General features: G+C 37.3%; 1 protein-coding gene across 2 annotated transcripts in view; it reads right to left on the bottom strand.

Moving 5' to 3' along the window:
- Positions 1 to 20,336, bottom strand: part of TPH2 (tryptophan hydroxylase 2) — an 84,924-nt gene that overhangs the window by 38,132 nt on the left and 26,456 nt on the right. For both annotated transcript variants that reach the window (XM_034402993.3, XM_034402994.3), the window contains one exon: positions 18,241 to 18,367. In XM_034402993.3, coding sequence (XP_034258884.1) covers positions 18,241 to 18,367 — 127 coding nt within the window. The remainder of the gene's footprint in view (positions 1 to 18,240; positions 18,368 to 20,336) is intronic.

Here is a 20,336-nt window from a genome sequence, read left to right on the forward strand (position 1 = left end):
GGCTGCGGCGCTCACGTGGTTGGTGTTTTCTGGGCAGAATGGCTCTACAGACTCGCGCCAAGTGCCCTTTTTTCTCGCAACGCCTGCAGATAGCCTCCCTGTATTTGCAGGACAGTCTATCGTGGTGCCCTCCGCAGCTGGGACAGCTTTGCCGCGGGCTGCCTGTGTCTTTTCTCTGGTGCTCCGTTCGGAAGACTTTTCTCTGGTGCTCCGTTCGGAAGACGTCTTCATCCGACTCGGACTCCAAGCTGGATCCGGCGTCTTCTCTGTGCACCGGGGCAGACTTGGGGTTGTCTTTGTTGGTCAGCGGACGCTGCAGCATTTCTGCGGCTTTTGTGGAGGCTTCATGAGCCCTGGCCTCGTCTAGGGCTCCAGCAAGCGTCAAATCAGGCTTGGCGAGCAGCCGCCGTTGCAGCCTAATGTCCCGGACACCACAGATGAGTTGCTCAAGCAACGCATCGTCCAAGTCTCTATAGTCGCAATGGGTTGCGGCTTTTCTCAGGCTGGCCATGTATGCGCTGACCGGTTCTCCCTCTCGCTGAATGCGCTGTCTGAGTTGGTATCGTTGCACGAACTTGGAGGGCACGGGAGCATAGTGAGCCTGGAGCGTGGCCATCAGGGTGTCCCAGGAAACGGTCTGGACCAGCGTCGGCTCGCACAGTGACTCTGCCATCTCGAACACGTCCGGTCCACAGTGGCTTAGGAAGAGGGCCCTCTTCCGATTAGCGGAGAGCCCTTGCATGTCGCTGGCTTCGAGCGAGCATTCGAACCTCGTCAGATACGAGACCCATTTTTCACGGGTCGGATCAAAAGGCTTGGGCGGAACGTAGGCAGACATGTTCGGTATGCCTCCTGTAGTTCGCCTCGTCGCCTAGCTGAAGCTCGTGGTCTCACTGGTTCGCTTCTTGTGACCTCTATCCCACCTTCATCGCCAATGAAGTGGTTTGGGAATAACGAGAGGCACAACCAAGCAAGTGACAACAGCTCTTTAATTTACAGTGAGACTTCAGCAAAAGCTCAGAGGCTGCAGCCCTCCTTATATACAATCCTGGAGGGACTGTCAGCCAATCAGAAACGTAGGCAGGTTTGAAACTCCCGCTTAAAAGTATCAATACATAACAGTTTTGAAGACTCATTTGGTCTACTACATGGGGATTTGAAGACTACTCAGAAGATGGAGTGTAAATGGTCCAGAGTGCAGCCATGTGAGCACTTTGATCAAGTAACATGTTCAACAAGCTGTAGTAGATACAATATATAATAGGTGCAATTCAAGGAATTGGTTGTCTCCTATAAAGTCCTATATGTCTGAACACCTTGTTTCTCCTATTCTATTAAAATCTAAAATTGGGATATTTCAAGTTCCAGATGTAAAGTATTGTCATCCTTGTGATGTTGGAGGCATGTCTTTCCTGTAGCTGACCTTGCCCAATAAAACCATGCTGAAGAGCTTCTGAAAAATAAATCTTTCACATTTATAATAAATCACATTTAGCTTCTTCTATTCACCCAGATAGTAGGATTGTTCTCCTAATAGTCCTGCTGCCTTTGAATGTGAAATTTCCCAGTTCAGAATTCAGAAATAATAGTTATCAAACAGATTGCCTTTAAAATGGATTTCTAGCCAGAATTAATTTTGGCATTTTCAGAGTGGAATTATAATCAAAGTAAAATACAATGGCCTTCCTCCTGTTACTGCTTAGTAGTTACAGCTGTGGAAACGATGACAAGAGAATTGCTGCCTTCATCACCCAGACTTGGGTTATGAGGTGAATTCATTTGTTAGGTCTCAAGAGACCTAATTAAGCAACTAACACAGAGGAAGCACCTAGTTAGGGCTAGTTTTCATGGCCCTAATTCTAGTTTCATCTGCTATAGCAACATAAGTTGCTATTATTAACTGAAATGTGGGATATAATATATTCTTAAATGGCCTCTGGAGGAAAAAGAAACACAGTGTTTCAATTTTCTCATCCATTTCCGCAGTTGCCTTGGAAGTTTGTAGAAATTCCACCCCCTCAATAGGAAATGACTTTTAGACCTGGATGTCTTCAGTTTATCTCAAAGGTCCATTATTTATAGCAGCCTTTTTTCTGTGGCCATACTGGCTGAGATAGATAGATAGATAGATAGATAGATAGATAGATAGATAGATGATAGATAGATAGATAGATAGATAGATAGATAGATAGATAGATAGATAGATGATAGACAGACAGACAGACAGACCTAGCAGTTTGAAAGTATGCAAATGCAAGTAGATTAATAGATAGCACTTTGGTAGAAAGATAACAGCATTGGTGTATAGTGATCACCACAGAAATTGTCTTCAGACAAGGCTGGCTCCCTCGGCCAAAAAAACGTGCCCTAGATTCAGATACGACTGACAGGGAAACCTTTACCTTTACTGTCAAACTGTGAGATGGGTGGCAAATAGATTTAATAATAATTTAAAAAACAATAAAAGAAAAATAGCACAATAGATCATCACTGAATAGCCAAGGAAGAGCAGGGGCTGGGATTTGGGGGTCCAGCTTTGTAACAATATTGCAAAATAATTATATAATTCAGAGGCACAGTATTCCTGCTGTGCATATGTGTATATCAAATGGTAAACATTTTGTACAAAGTCCCTTAGGAGACTGTACCTGCAATGGTATGTGGAAATTACTTGGAAGATAGGAGTGAGAGCTGCAGACTGGACAACTGGTGCATAAAAGATATTTCACCCCACAGGAGGAATGAGAAATGTTTCAGAAGTACCCTCCCTATTTTTCCAGAGAGTAAAAGGAAAGGGAGAAATATTTTCACTCTTGCAAGATTCTGTTAATATACCTTTATAATAAAGATAGAGCTAGTATTCCCTCACACCTCTGTGTGCCCTTTCTGACCCTCCCCTCGCATCTTCTCATACACACACCCCTAACTCTCCCTCAGATTCTTTTGATTCTTCTCCCTGAGCTTCTCCTGCATCTCGCTCACTCCTCTCCCACTTGGCAATAGCCACTACCTGCATGCTGGCTTGGGACTTGTAACTTCCTGATTTTGGTTCTGGGGAAGCCAACAGGAAGTTGCCTTACCTAACTAGCATGGGAGTTAACAATGGTAACTGGGACTGCAGAGTCCCAATTGCCTCCATAAATTGAGGACTACCTGTAAGTGTAAATGCTCTGCACAGAGACTTAACTTTAATTTGCCTTCAGGTTGTGAATTCCCCATCAGTGGAGGTTTTTAAGAAGAGATTTGTCTGAAATGGTATAGAGTTTCCTGCTTGAGCAGGGGATTGGACTAGAAGAGTTTCAAGGTGCCTTCCAACTCTGTTATTTTGTTATTCTAATCTTTACATATGTGTAAAAGTCCATCCACTGATTTGCATATGCATAAAATAATAAACACAGTCAAAACTGTAGCTACACACAAATTGTTATGTACATACTGAAATGTGGTCTCTATTTATTATCTGCATATCTGCAAGATTATAGATAACAAAACCCACATCTATAGCTCCAAGTGCTTTCAACGCAGTCTCCTTTTCTTCTGGCCCTAGCTTATTTTCAGCCTGCCCATGTTTACAGTCTTCTCAAGTAAGAGAAATCACAGCTGGTGCATCAATACCTATCACATATTCTAGCCATAACTTGGGATGGGGGTGATGATTAATATTATGTCATAACCTACTCTATAAAAACTAGAATCTTCTATTGTCAAGACTTCTCTCATCTGAACTTGCATAATAGCCCCCAACATCTGCTGGAGTGTCATCGTTGTTGTTTTGCACGCATGCAAAAAATGCTATAAACACAAATTGCTTTAATAGTCAAAAGTCTGTAACTTTATCATTAAGCAGCTAAAGATACAAAGCATACATTAAAAGCAAATTGTAAGTGTTCATATGCAATATATATATATTATATTTCTAGCAATAAATTTTATATCACCTAGTAGTATTCTATTACCTCCTTAAATATGACAAAAGAAATCATGCAAATTCTCTGAGATACAAAACATATTAAGATCTTATTAGTTGGATCAATTTTTTCCTCTAACATCAATGCAAGTTTCTGTATTTGAGCTTCTCATAAGTGCTGTTTCTGTATATTTGACTGGCAGCTTAATGAAAGATACTTTAAACTTCTGAAAACAAAGTAATAAATCCCCAGCTGAAAAAGAATTGATCTTACATCTTAATGAGAAACATTCAATTAAGATCATTAAAAAATGTAGTGATAGAGAATCAGCTATTTATCTGAACTTTAGATGTCACAGTTAAGCATAGGAAAATTCCAAGATAGGAATTTTCTTTTTCAATTTCATTTGTTATCTGGAGATACCTGGGTTTTTTTCCTCTCACTTAAGTAAGCAAAAATGCCATTCTCTCATAACTATGTTCCAATGGCCCATTAAGCTCTAGGCATGGTTATAAAAAGATCTCACATGAGAATGTTATGAGGCAACTTCCCAGCCAGCACACATTTCCAACCAGCCAGCATCTGAGTCTGAATACACATTTATACAGGTAAGACTTGGGTTTGGCATATAAACACATAGAAATCCCATCCAACTCCTCCCTGTAATAGGATGTAACATCTCCTCCCAGCCTCACCATTAACTGATTGGAATTTCAAAGGAAAGGGAAAACAGGGAACACCTGTTTTAAAAGAGGGTTTTTTTTATTTCTCCAGAAATTGATAAATATTTACGATACGATATTGATAAATGTTAGATCTTTGATTATTGTATACTGTGTAAACTAGTTAAATCTTATTGTCTCTTGTTCAGGTTTTTCTTCTTAAGTAGAATATAACAATATAATATCACTTAATTTAATATAACTTAATATAACATAACATAAATATGAACATAACATAATAGAATAGAATATAACTTAATAGAATATAATATAACTTATTATAATATAACTTAAGTAGAATATAACTTAAGTAGAATATAATTAAGTAGAATATAATAAAGAATAACGTGGGCAGCCTCCTGCCCACACCTCTTATCTTTCTTGGTGACCTCAATTTACCTCTTATTAATTGGACCCTAAACAAATGTACAACTGAACCTATACATGCAACCCTTTACAATGCCGTTACTACTCTGGGACTGGTTCAGTTAGTAACAAACAACATTAGACTCAACAACTGCCTTGATCTCATCTTCTGCAACAGTTTAAACTCAATTTATGGTCTACAAATAAAAGAACCCTTTTCCAACAGTGACCACAGCATGATTGACTTTTGTCTCAATTTACGTCCTTGCAAAGAGGGTCAAAATGATGGGACTCCAAATTATAACTTTAAAAAAGCTAACTATGATCTCATAGCTGCCGACCTCTCATCTCTTGATTGGCACATTCTGTTCACTAGCTGTAATACTGCTGAAGACCATTATAACACTTTTTTGGTCAAAGTCAAAAGAGTAATTAAACTATACGTACCAAACAAATTACCATATTTTTGGACTATAAATCACACCAGAGTATAAGATGCAGCTTAGTTTTTGGGGAGGAAAATAGAGAAAAAAAATCTGCCTACCAAGTATTCATCTGGCTAGCATCCTTAGTCTGGTCAGCTTCAACACATTAGTTTGCTGGTTTTTTATCCTCTGCTTGGGGATAAAAAACAGCTTCTAAGGCACAGCTGAGAGGAAGCAGCAATGAGAAAAGCAGGCAAAGCTGGGAAGATCCACTTCACTCGTTAACGCCTCTTTAGCACCTCGTTAGGGCTGAAAAAAAGCTTCGAAAAAGCTACATTTGGCGTATAAGATACACCCAAATTTTCAGCCTCTTTTAGGGGAGAAAAAGGGGTGTCTTATACTCCAAAAAATACGGTACCCATCACAATAAGGAAGCTCCAATCCCCCAAAAAATCTCTTTGGTGAAAAAACAAAACTGGCTATGTACCTAACTTTAAAAGCTGCTACAAACCCTATGCCATCAGATAAAGGCAGAATGCACCAATTACCACTGCAAACAAGAGGAAAAGCTGTTACACACAAAATCCACCCGCGCCTTCTATAATTTTGTAAACACCAAACTTAAAGACTCATAAACCACCCCACCCCTAAAAGGGCCTAACGGGAAAGACTGTAATGATGAAGCCGTTAAGGCCAACCTCTTCAACATGTGTTCCTGTCAAACAGGCAACAAGTAGTCAAAATAAGGAGCGTCCTATCAAACCCTGCATCAGTTAATAGTGGTGTCCCCAAGGCAGTGTTTTAGGACCTACTCTCTTTCTAATTGACATAAATGACCTTTGCGATCATATGATAAGCAGCTGTGTCCTCTTCGCAGATAACGTCAAACTATTTAACACTACCGACAATACTGCTGCCCTACAAAGCGACTTTGACTATGTGTCAGAATGGTTGAACAATTGGCAACTTCAAATCTCAACCAACAAATGCTCTGTCTTACACATTGGCAACAAAAATCAGATCTCCAAATACAAGCTGGGCAAATACGACCTTGTAGACAACCCTCACTCTGTCAAGGACCTAGGCATACTCATCTCAAACGATCTAAGCCCCAGAGCAGCCAAAAAGGCATTAAGAGTTGTTAACCTAATTTTGCGAAGTTCCCACATTGTACTGCAAACTAGGGCATACAAAACCTTTGCCAGACCAATTCTCAAATACAGCTCGTCTGCCTGGAATCCACACTTTATATCGGACATTAATACAATTGAGCGAGTCTAGAGGTATTTCACGAGAAGAGTACTCCACTCCTCTGCTCACAATAGAATACCTTACGCCGCCAGTCTTGAAATTTTGGGCTTGGACAATTTAGAAATACGCCACCTACGTGTGACCTAAGCGTAATACACAAAATTGTCTGCTACAACGTCCTACCTGTCAATAACTACTTCAGCTTCAACCACAATAATACATGGGCAAACAATAGATAAAACTCAAGGTAAACTGCTCCAAACTTGATTGCAGAAAATACAACTTCAACAACAGTGGTCAATGCCTGGAATGCACTACCTGACTCTGTTGTTACATCCTCAACCCCCAAAACTTTAACCTTAAACTGTCTACCATGGACCTCACCCCATTCCTAAGAAGTCTGTAAGGGGGTGTGCATAAGCGCACCAGTGTGCCTACCGTCCCTGTCCTATTGTCCCCATTTATTCGTACTCATTTCCTGTGTTCATGACCATGTTTATACTTATACCTGTTTTCTCATACATGTTTGACAAACTAAATAAATAAATATTTTGAATAATTTCAAAATTATTTTCTCTGTATTTCATTTGTTTTTTATTTTCTCTGTATTTCATTTGATAATAAGTACTTCTGCCCACGCTCACTGACTATGGTAAGCCAGCATTATTGTATAAACTCTGTTATTAGTAATATCATCTGTTACTTCTTTTTAGCTTTGTTGGATTTTTTATGTTCTTTAATAATATGATGATGTATTTATTGTTTTTTTTTTATCTTTGTTGTATGCTGCCCCAGATCATGTGTTTGTGAGATGGGCAGCTATATAAATTGGACAAATAAGTAGATAAACATCTATCAAAATAGTGTATTATTTTTTTGTTGGATTTCATATACCTTATAATCAGAGGTGGGTTTCTGACCAGTTCTGAAGAACCAGTAGCGGAAATTTTGAGTAGTTCGGCGAACCAGTAGTAAAAATTCTGACTGGCCCCCATCTATTCTCTGCCTCCCAAGTCCCAGCTGATGGGGAAGAAATGGGGATTTTGCAGTAACCTTCCCCTGGAGTGGGGTGGGAATGGACATTTTACAGTATCCTTTCCCTGCTACGCCCACCAAGCCATGTCCACCAAACCATGCCACGCCCACCAAGCCACACCCAAAGAATCGGTAGTAAAAAAATTTGAAACCCACCACTGCTTATAATATCTTATAATTTCTTTTTTTTTTTAACTGAAGCTTTATTTTGATTGTGTCTTGTGAGATTGACTTATCTGCAAAAAGGGGAGGGAGGAGTGGCTGAAACCTCTAGCCATATGGCTCTAAACTAAGTAGTCAGGAAATTTCATTTTCATTTCATCATTTTCCATTTTTCCCTTTTTATGTCCAGGAGGACAACACATGTGATAAAAGCCTTTTCTCTGTCATGCATTAGAGTCAGGTGATAATGTCAGATGAGGCACCTCTTGGAAGATAGGTCACATGAATTAACAAGTCACTATCCTAAAGCAGGAGAACAGATCCAAGGTGCAAAAAAAAAGAGGGTTTCTGGGAAAGATGGTTTAAGGCTCTGTTTTCTCACACTAAAAGCTGACACAGATATTCACTCTAGTAGTTAAAAGGAGTTGACAAAAGTAGTTTTGAATTTTCTAGTAGCAGATAAATTCTAGCGTTCTAAAAAATTCCCGAATTGTCTTAACTGAAAAGCCCTAAAGATTTCAAGTGAGAATCTTAATCGCTTACAATATATCGCTTGCATTTATATGAAATTTTAGCATTTTCATGCAAAATCTTTCAAAATAAATTGCTAAAATCTTGCACAATGGGTGTCTCAAAATTTTGGATATTTTTTTTTTAAAAAATTTGGAGGCACTGATATCATTTCTAAGAAAGATCATAAAAATGGTTGCAATGTCTGTTTCAGGTTATGTCTGACTGAATCCCTAACATTTAGCTCCAGAGATCTCAGTTTTTAAAATAAAGATATACCAAAATCTGTTCATTTTCACTCCAGATCATTTGAAGCACTGCACTGTACAAACTGTGCAAATGTTTCAGCACAGCAGCTTGTTAATGATTTTATGAGGCAACGTTTGCTATATGCAGCTAGAATATATTGGCAAGGAAGGTGATAATGCAAGTTTTCCTTTTTACTTCTAAAAACATATTGCTTCCATTATGAAAATGTAAGAATAAATAATAGAGAACTATGTTCCAGATTAATTGATATGTAAATTTATTAACATTACACAGTTGCTAAATTTAAATGGAAGACAATTACAGAATTCCCAGCTGTTCTGGGAAAGAGATCAATTCACACTTCCATTAGAAAAAGTGCTATAATTAAATTATTAGCCATACCAGATACCTTTTAATTCCATGACAGATCTTCCTAACTGTATCATCTAGTAATTTATTAAGCCTAACCTAGACATTTAAACATTTTAGTCCAATTTTCATTCACTTGTTCAGCTATCCAGATATCCAGCATCAAAGCAAAGAGATAAAAGATCAAATTGTTAGTCAAATTTGATTTGGCCATGCACAGAAAGTGGTGATTAAAAGAGTCTTCTTTAATACATAATAATATGAACACTAAGAAAGTCTATTTTCTTTGGGAAGAGAAATTACTTTGATGTATATGGATAAAAGATCTGAATGCTTTTAGCCACATTACTCAAGAGAAAAAGAGAATATACACAAAGAGGTGATACTACTTCCTTGGCCTTATGTGTTCTGATTTTATAAGCTTTCAATCATTCACTACAGAATAAGCTGTACCTTTGTGTGCTTTGCATATGAAAGGCATTAGCTCCAACCTCTAGTAATTTTAGATAGAGCATGGAAAGAATGGCTATTGCTACAGAAATTTTCTTGTGGAATTATGCTTGATGTGGGAGCTTTAACTCCAAGAAATCTCAATAACAATGATGTTTTTTGAGGTTTCCCAAATTGGAGAAAGCTAGGGGAGACAAACCTGAACTACATGGGCCATTAGCTGTGTGTAATCCATTAGCTAAAGCATTAGCTTCAAGCTAATTTGACCAAATTTGGAAGGGTCTCAGCTTATACATGTAAAAGTGTACATAACCTAGCAGGCTCAGCTAGGGCTGAAGGAAATGACTTAGATGACCTCTATCAAGGAACTGTGAATTTGCTTTGAATTCCTGGACATTTTTGTCTTGATATTCAGTGACTATACCTCTGACAATGGTACATAAACTTTGAAACTCATCTCATAGGCATCATTAACTTCTTTACTTAAGCACATTTTTAGACTGCCTATGAATTTGCAGCTTAAACACTTTGATGTTCTCCTACTTTCCCCCTAGGTCTGTGATAAGGATAAATGTATCATTCAAAATCTGAGGTCACTATCAGCAACTCTCCTGTCCACGTCCCTTACTAACATTTGTCAAATTCCAAATTTTGCAATTGGGACAATAGTATGCTTTACCAGCAGTTTATTTTATTTTTAATTAAAATTGTATACTGCCTTTCCTCCAGAAACTCAAAACAGTATATACCAGTAGTTCTCAACCTGTGATCCATAGACTCCTGAGGGGCTGCAATGTCATCACAGGGGGTCCTCAAAGCTTGAAGAAATGTTATGATTTAAATCTTGAGTTAAGTCTTGGGGGTCCATGGCCACAAAAGATATTTAAAGGGGATCTGTGGTGAAGAAAAGACCACTCATATACATAATACTCCTCTATTTTTTCTTTACAACAGTAACCCTGTGGGGAGGTTATACCAGTGGTGAAATTCAAGTTTTTTTGCTACCAGTTCTGTGGGCATGGCAGGGGAAGGATATTGCAAAATCTCCATTCCCAGCCCACTCTGGGGCCAGCCAGAGGTAATATTTGCCAGTTCTCTGAACTACTCAAAATTTCCACTACCAGTTCTCCAGAACCTGTCAGAATCTGCTGAATAGCACCCCTGGGTGTTATACTGAGAAACTGTCCAGCCCAAAGTCATCCAGGGGCAAACGGCATTTTTAAGAATTTGTGATCTTACACTTTATTTGTTGGCTGCCTGAACTGTGGGTTAAAAACACTATTTTCCAGGAAAACCTTTTTTTAATCAGTGAAGACTTTTAAAACAGGAATAAGCTGAAATTCATTCCTGCTGCATTAAGAGGGTCAGTATTCCCCCCATATATACTTCCTTTTTAGTCTAATTTCAGTAGACTATATGTATCATTAAGGAAGAAAATTAGATAAACATACAAATTAAAGCAAATGCTTTGGGACTGATTTACTTTCTTAATTATATCTGTTAGTCTTGAAGATTACATAGTTGCCAGGCTATTTCTAAAAGCAGTTTTTCCCCCTTGCTTTTTCTCACCATTCTCTCCCTGCTTTGGAAGATCACACATTCTCAGTATGAGTGATTTAATGTGAGCCGAGGACTTTGACTGCAAATTCTGCAAATTCTTAATGATGATGATGTTTTTTTCCCAGAACATAGCAGATATAATGAGCATTAAAATGCTTTGTCAGGCTCGCATTATTCTTTTATTAGCCTGACTATCAAAATCAATTACATTTTTGTGCCTGAAAGTTGACATGCTGGTTAATGCTCATTATAAGAGCCTTTTAAAAATATCATCCAAAAACACCCAGAATGTGCACATTATACATTTCTAAACTTCTGTATCTGAGTAGTTTTGTTCTCTACATATCTCCCTAATTTATGTAATGAAAATAGCACCCGATTTGATCTGTTGGGAATTAACAAGATATATATATAGATAAAGACAAGGAATATTATCCAAAGATTTTAACAGCCATAAAATCAAATCATTTTGCCTGCATTGCTGCATATTTTTTCAGACTGAATACCATTTTCATTACATTAAAAGTATGTGTATGACTATACACATACACACACACATATATATATACTACTTTTCAAGATCCTTATTAATTTAGGCCATTTTGAAGGGTTATAAAATCTTGCCTGAGCTTTTAAAACTTTTATCTGATGGAAATTCAAAACAAAGCAAATTGATATTTTGATAAGCCTTCCATTGAACTGTCGGGGATTGTTTTAATATGGATCTTGATTAGAATTATGTTGCACTGACTCCTGCAATATAAATGAGCTAAAGTTGATGTAGAAAGTTATTTTCTAATTTATAACTACAAATTAATGCTTTCATTGTGAAGTCCCATCTCCTCATAAGGGTTCTTAAGAGGAATGCCCAAATAGAGCTTTGTTTTGAATATTTTCTCACAAATAAATCCTAAACTCAGTGAAACTTATGCAAAGGAATGCCTGAGTGTTAGCAATACAGGTAGTGCTTGAATTATGACACAATTGGGATCAGAATCCATAGAAAATGTGGCAGTCACAAAGCAAGTCATCACATGATCTGACCCAATTTTACAACTTTTTTACCAGAGTCATTAAGCAAATTGTTAAGTGACTCCAGCTCCTCAGTGGACTTTGTTTTTCTGGAAACTGGCAAAAAAAGTAAAAAATTACAAGCACATGACCACAAGATGCTGCAAAAAGTTGGAAATGCAAGCCAGTTGCCAAGTATCTAAATTATGATCACATGACTGCAGGGATAGTGTGATTCTTGTAAGTTTGAGTACCAGTTGTAAAGAATTTTTCCAAGACCATCATAATTTAAAACAATTATTAAACTAACAGTCATAAATTGAGGACTACCTGCATTTGATTTTATTAACATAGAATATTTAATTTAAAAGGGGGGGAGAATGCAATCTTTACACTTCCTATTGCCTATATGTGGCAAAAATCCTTGAACTCGCTTGTAGTCTAAAGTGCAAGGCTCACTAAGTTATTTCAGGATTTGAGGCAGAAAATCCCATGAGTATTTAAAGTAGTAACAATCATATTGTCAACTAATTTTAGACCAGAGGTGTTCAAAGTTTTCTGTGCCAAATTCTCGCCCTGGCATTTAAATGACATGGTGTGGGAAAGAGGATGAGACCAGAATGAAAAACTGTAACTTAATTAGAATTACTCTTCATATAAAGTCATTCTTCTGGCTATTTTATTTATTTATTTATTTGTCAAACATGTGGAAGATAGCAGGTATAAGTATGAACATAGACATATTTTCCCCTTCTGAAAGATTTAAATTCATGATTTTTTAATAAATTTTGGAAGACTCTGAAAGTTTTACTGTTTTAGGGAATGCCATATGATTTTGCAAATCTTTGCTTTATGCCTTGGACTGAATGCCCTGAAGATGTGTCCTTAACTAATATTTCCCCTTTTCCATGCTTGACAACTGCTTCTGTGTTACTACAATCCAACTAATTCAAGTAGATAAACATATAGGAATGAACACTAATTTGCTATCAAAATAGATACATTTTTTCCAAACAAAACAAAAAAGCATTTACAACTCTGAACATGTCAGACTAGCCTTACATTATCAGGTAGGTTTTAAATGAGAAGAGAGAAAGAATACTAGACCAACCAGAATCAACTTGGCTAATGTGTTACCATTTTGCTATTTCCCATCATCTGTTCCCTACCACCACTAGATCATTGAGGTACCATCTGGACCGCATCATCTGGGGTTTAGTTCTGAGGTCCAGCCTTGACTGCACAGTTGATTTAGTATAAAAATATAAAGGACAATTTGCTGCCCAATCATGAGACACAAAATCAGCTGCCTAGAGAGCAACTTCACTCTGCCTAACAGTAGGGCCAGCTTGGCTGAACAGAGTTTGCAGTCATGTGAATATCTGGTGTTTTGGCTCTTAGCATTGAAGCTTTTAACTAATTTTTTTTTAACTAAGTCTACAGCTGCAGCAAAAAACCAAAACCAAACAAAAGCTTTGATCACAAGCAGTCAAAAATGCAAGACACCCTTGCGTATCTGCAAACTGTTTAAGCAAATGAACAGCTGCACAATTATTCTTTTCATAGCCATCAGAAGTGCCAATGGTGAAGCAACATTACAAGATGTTGATACAGAATTAATCTATAAAGTCACAAAGGAACTTTTCCACTATTCCCACAAGTGTTTAAAACCCTATAAGCCACCATACAGCTTCAGCTTTCCCTTCCCCACATATTTGTCAACTGATTGTGTTTTATTTTCAGCTCTATGTTACTGTTCATTGATTTTATTTATAACTAACTATTTTGGCAATACTGTTGGCCATCTTAAAAGCACTCAAATAGAAGGCATGAAATTAAATTGCAGTAATAAAGAAGTAATAAATACTTGCCATGCAGGGAATATTTTTTCTGATATTTTTGTAGCATTATGTACATTCAGCAGAAGGAGGGATATGCTCTCCATCCTCTGTTTAGCTAAGGGGAAAAGTAGAAAATGCTGCTTCCAGAAATAAAAGGACACAAGATAAAATGTGGACTTAACCCAGCACACAATGACAGTCCTTGGCATTTCACATGGCAATAATATGTCTTGCAAACATGACACAGTCTGTGGTTTAGAATGCCTCTATTCTGCCTTTTCCTTCTACATTTTTCTTTTAGTTATGACTGTGAGTCAGCTTATTCATCAGATGACAGCTACTGCAATCCTCAACATGTTTATTTAGAACTGTGCTCCACTTGACTGGGCAAGGATGAATGGGTTGGTTGTTGGAAATTTGCCTGACTAGGTTTTGAGTGCTGCAACAGATGCCACTCTAAAAAAAAAAGAGAGGGCGGGGATATCACTCACAAAAAGAAAAGATGGATGGGGTGATGAATGGCATGTTAATGATTATCTGACAGATTTATTAATGACTAGATATCCAGCTTTGCAAGTAACCGGATATGAGTATATTTGATGAGTATGCTTATCATTCTAGATAGGTTTTGCATACTGCTGGTGTTTTTCACAACCTGCTGTCCAGTGGCAATATGGAATGAGATGACTGAGGTACTTGTAGAGATATCTGGGATTCTCTTGAACTGTGGAATTTGAGAAAGTGGATAGTTTTCTCAATAGTATGAATTCAGCCATCTTTGGGCTAGATTCTTGCCCCTTGTGGCTTGTTCAAATTGCCAAGGAGGCAACAGAAGGCTGGATTTGAAGAGTGCTAGCTAAATATTTCAGTGAGGGAGGTAATGGTTTACTACCATGACAGAGTTACACTCCATTTTTATAACTTTATTCCACTCCCAGAGGAGGTATGATAGAGGTCCTAACCAGAATCCATAGACTGTAAGAGATGAATAGAATCAAACAGGCTAAAATTAAATCCTGGAAGGATGAAATATCAAGAAACATATGAATCCAGATTTGTTTTGGCTCTTGGTTGAGAAGGTACTCTCTAGGAGCTGGAACCTTGATATTGTAGGATTTCAGACTGCATACCAGCCTTTGCATATAGGTATGTGAAACTTTTTTCTGCAGACAATTACTTTATGTCATGGATGACTACCAGTTCACTAATGTCACCAGCATGAATGACAGGATGGAGGGGCTGTTTGGTGGTCCATATTTTAAGGTGTCAACTGAATAGGCTAACAAAGATTCTCATTTAAATGCTTCACCCATCACAGATGCATTTGCTTGCTTTAAACAAATCAATATTTTTTCAGACCTTCTTAAGAATTGGCATGCTTATATTGTCTAGTGTAAAAATTAATGGCCACATCTGCAAAACGTTTTATGCACTTTAAAGCACTATATAAATGCAAAGTATCTGTTTATTATTCTGGTTAACTTTGCTATGCATCTGTAGCCATTTGTTTTCTCTGAAATGTTGTAGGGGGGTGAGGTGTGTTGCTTTCTTCTTTCAGCTACCTGTAACCTTTGAGAATATAAATTAAAACATGTACTGTATAGCATTAGGAACAGGGATTCTTGGCTCTCAGTTCTAGAATTTTTACACAGATTCTCTAAATGATATTGGGCTTCCTGGCAGATGCATACTTCCCATCTTAAATCTTGAAATTATTTCCAAGCCACTTATATTAATGCTAGGTCAGTGAGCTACACTGAAGACAGTATTCTCAATTCTTCAGGATAGTAACTGATAGATTTCCAATTTTAATTGTTCAATTATTGGTTATGGTAATCACATATGGCTTACAAATTATCTTTCAAAGAATTTCAGTGTTGATATGTTTGTGTAGCTCTGTGATGATAATTCTTTAAACTTTTAAAAACTATTCTTCCTAGTATTTCACAGATGAAAAGAGGATACCCCTCTTGTAATGGTTCCTCATCAAGCCCTGACATACTGCTAAGGAATATATACTTTATCAAACATTATTCTACTCAGCTCTTTAATTAAAACCACTGCATTCATTCCTAGCAGCAGCATCTACAGGATAGGCCAATAGTTGCCATGATGCAAGCTCTGCCCCCTTTCTGCTCATTTTAATGAAGGCATCAAATCCTGTGCATGCCTCTATTTTCCTGAATTAAAGCTTAAAACATATAATCCACTGACAAAGTTATCACAATATTCCTGAGCAGATCCAGTGCATAAACCAATACCACAAACATGACTTGTGCACTTCAGCAGAGCCACACCCTTTCTCCGTGCTCAGAAATCTAGCATAACGTTTGACCTCATCATCATATCCCGCCCCCTCTGTTGAGAGAGGGCTGTTCAACTTTAATGTAGATGATTCTTTTGACTCCTCTTTCAAACCAATGGTGGATCAAAGAGAAACAGAGGGGGTGGGATACGATACCACTATCTCCTGTTTATAATACAGTCCTTTCAGCAGTTCCAAAAAGGTTCCACTCCCATTTGCATGGGTGACCCTGAGGACACAGATAACCTCCAAGTGGCCTCAACAATTCCCAGAAAAAGTGCTAACAACCAGATAACGGCAAGGAATATGAATCCTTCCATTCTCTACTATTTAGTCAGAACTGAAGAAGCTTCTTGGATGAGAAGCAAAACGTTTTCAAAGAAAAAAATCCAGGTGCCTTTTGAAAAAGCACTTTGGGGGTTTTGACCTCATCCTTCACATTCTTTTCCCTGACCTTCCCTACCTGGGCATAATCAAAGCCTGCATTTCTACATGCAACACCAAAAACATATAAGAAGGGGGATTGGGATTTGATCCCACCATCATGCCCACCATCTTGACTTTTCTGATTACCTCTGTAGAAGCATCTGAGTTCATTCCTGTGAACTTGTACAAAGAGACCAATGGTTTAATTTCAATTTTTCAGTGCTAGCTTAAAATAGCACAATCAATAGCAATAAAAAAATATGTTTTTAATACATAAATGACTGAGAACTGAAAACAGTTTCAGAATAAAAGGGGGGGGGACTTAGAAAAAAAGTTAATTAGCATCTGACAGCAATTGATTTAATTGGACATATTTGTAAGTAGTACTTTAAAAGAAGCAATTAGTGAAGGCTAATATAAAGATCATTTTTGAAATAATTGATTTTTTTTAATCCATACAGAAAAAATAGAAGTTGAAGCAAATCAAACACTATGACAATGTACATTTAGAAAGAGACATTGCAGGTTACACTAATAATAGATCCAAATGTACATACTGTATAATGCATTGGATACTAGTTTTCTCAAAATGATTAAAACCTGGAGAAGTAGTCTAATTTTCATAACTTCAATAAGCTAATTCATACCCATAAACCTAAATTTGATATGGTGACGGCAAGCTTTTCCTAAATTAGGGAACATAATTTTCAGTGTAAAAAGCTTAAGGATTTTTCTTTACATAACTTTCAACAGAAAAAAAATGTGAGACCTGTTTCTCAGATCCCTACTCCAGCTCCAAATTTTCTTTGTATTCAGAGAAATTTGGATTCACGTGTAGAATTCTGATACAAAATTTTCTCACTCCTGCAAATCCATTTTTACTTTTTGTACATCAGGCAGAATTATAATGCATTCCTGTCCACTGAATGTGTACAATTGCCTACAATATTGCAATATATTCAGAAATCACTACTTTCTTGTAGGCTTTATTTTTCATCTTCATTTTATCTATAGGCTAATGTAAAAATATGTACACAATGCAGTTTGCAAAAGCTTAATTGGAAAAATACAGTACAATGGGTCTGAATTACATCCATTCAAATCTGTAAAGTGGTTTTCTATCAATCAGGTATGTTTCAGATATATTGGATGCACAATTCATATAATTCCTTAGGTTTTTAAGGAGTATGGACACTAGCTAGCAAGAAATTCTGGGACTAGTAGTCCCACCACATCTGGAAAACAGTAAAGTAAAGGCACTTTCTGGAGGGTTTCGGGGTATCTTGGAGAGAGAGGGAGGGAGAGAAATGACCATACATTAAAGGTAACATGGTTGTATTGCCAGAGAGGAATGGGCTCTGTGATCTAATTTAGGCACCAAACTAAGCAATAGTCTACTTGACCACATCTTGTTAAATAATCCAACATTAGCTAGATTCATAAACAACATGGCCATGTTCAGTATTCATTCATCAAATGATACTGAAATTAGTGAAAACAATTGGTTTAGTGCATTGTGTGAACACAGCCTATATTTGGGGGTGATGGAAATGACTAGCTTTTCCCCACCCCTACATTTAGTAAATTTAGAAGAACTGGCAGATTGTTAACACAGAAGGAAATCTTACATTTTAAATGATGGTGACTTACAGTGGCAAGTTTTTGGACATCTTCATCAGATGCTCCCAGAGAGGCCAAGCCAATCTCTTGAGAAAACTGGGCAAATTTGGGGTCAGCAAGCAGAGGCACATGTCCCAGGAGTTCATGGCATGTATCCCTGCCATAGAATAAAATGCAATGTTAGTACGTGTCTAAAACTACTGTGATATAAACTCATATAGAGCACTACAACAATTCCCAAATTGTATGTTAAGTATGTTCTTTTTCAAAATGAAAGAGGACTATCATAAAGGTTGCTTCAAAAGTTGAATAGTTTATTTGCAGCAGTAAAACAGCATATTTATTTCTTTATTTTTGCTTCTCTCCCTTATATTGTTTAATTTTTGACAAAAATATGAACTGGTTCTAAAAGACATAAAATACCAACCAGTTTTCATGGAAAGAAATGCTTCTGTTTAATTTTTTAAAAATCCTTCTTGCTGTTCATAGCTTTTAAAAAAGCTCCCATTGTCTCTTTGCACAAACAAAAAATAGTATTGGTATTATGAATGTGTGTTTGTGTGGTGATGTTGGTGACGATGTATTTATTTCTATATTCATCAGTATTTTTTAGTATTATATTTAGTTCCCCATTATATTTCTGACACCCTTCCCTCAGTCAGGACAATGAGTTATTCATACCAACCTATCTGTTTTTGTTGATTAGATCACAGATGTGTATGTAAGGATCAGAACAATTAAGAAGCTGTGTGTGAATATGAAAATAGAGGCGTTAAGAAGCCTGTTTTCCCAAATGGTTTGTTTTCTTTTTTTATTGCTTTACAATATAGAACCAGTGTGAGAGGGTTTATGATTAAGTTTAGATCTTATAGACTTAGCATTCATTTCTGGTTCTGAACTGCCACCTTGTGCTTTTTATAAAAGACTCCACTTTTGGGAATAAGCTTGTCTCGTTACTAAATAAACATAATCTAAACTCATGATTCAAGTGCATACATTTAGTTTAGCTTTACAACATCCCTTTCTTTTCACTAATAAGGCTTCCACTAAGAGAGCCAGTTTGGTCTAGTGATTAAGGCACTTGGCTCTAAACCAGGAGACTGACTTTTGGTCCCACCCTATGTAAACTGTGAAAGCCAGCTGGTGACTTTGGGCTGGCCACTCTCTCAGCCCAACTCATCTCACAAGGTTGCTGTTGTGGGAAAAATAGGAGGAGAAGAGCATATTAGGTATGATTGCCATTTTGAGTTATTTATAAAAATAATAAAGAAGGAAGAAAATCTTTAAAAATCAGCTTTCCTCTCCAAGTATTGTAGGTAGGTGGGTGGGTTTGTTGGCTGATTTCTATTTATTTACCTCATATTGAATACATGACTCTGGGTGACTTATAATTAGTATTCCCAGTCAGTATGTTCAACATATTGGAACCACACCTATCCTAAAGGAAGTGTGTGAACGAACAATCTTGAATAGAAATGGAATTGCCTTCATTGATTTCAAGACTTGATATCCTAATAAGTTTTCTTTTCAGGAGCAGAGTGTTGATCTGAGCAGCAGAACTCATGACCCTCACGAGTTTTGTAGTGCTTCAGTTCTTGCATTGCCAAGCAAAAGAGCAACAACGAAACCCAGCTCCTGAAAATGAAATGTCATCTGAAAAAAAGCCAAGCTAAATTACTATAGGCAGGAAGTCCAGAAATCTGGGGTATACAAGAGTGAAATGAAGCAGAATGCCCTAAATTACAACTGTTCAGTGCAACATTTTATCACTGGTTTCACTAGTTACTATTAAATTATCTTTACCTGTGAGAGTTTAATTTGCTTGCTCTGTTAAATGCATTTTGGTCCTGCTATTTCTGAATGTGATCCCATCTCTCATTTCTAACGATGCAACTTATTTCTGGATCTGACCAGACCCATCATTGCTGATGGTCTAGCTAGCCTGTTTCCAAATTACTCAGAAATGAATTAATGCAACTAACTCCTTAATAAGCAGAAAGTGTCTGCTTACTAATTCCCCAGCAGCTATTTCATTTTAGTCACCCAAGAGCAGGACAGAGATTCTTTTGAGTATATGGAGTACCATATTTTAAGTGCACATAAATCACGATATTGTCATGATAAAA

This window comes from Pantherophis guttatus, chromosome 7 (assembly GCF_059756535.1).
Source record: "Pantherophis guttatus breed Tessera chromosome 7, ASM5975653v1, whole genome shotgun sequence".
Taxonomy (NCBI): Eukaryota; Metazoa; Chordata; class Lepidosauria; order Squamata; family Colubridae; genus Pantherophis; species Pantherophis guttatus.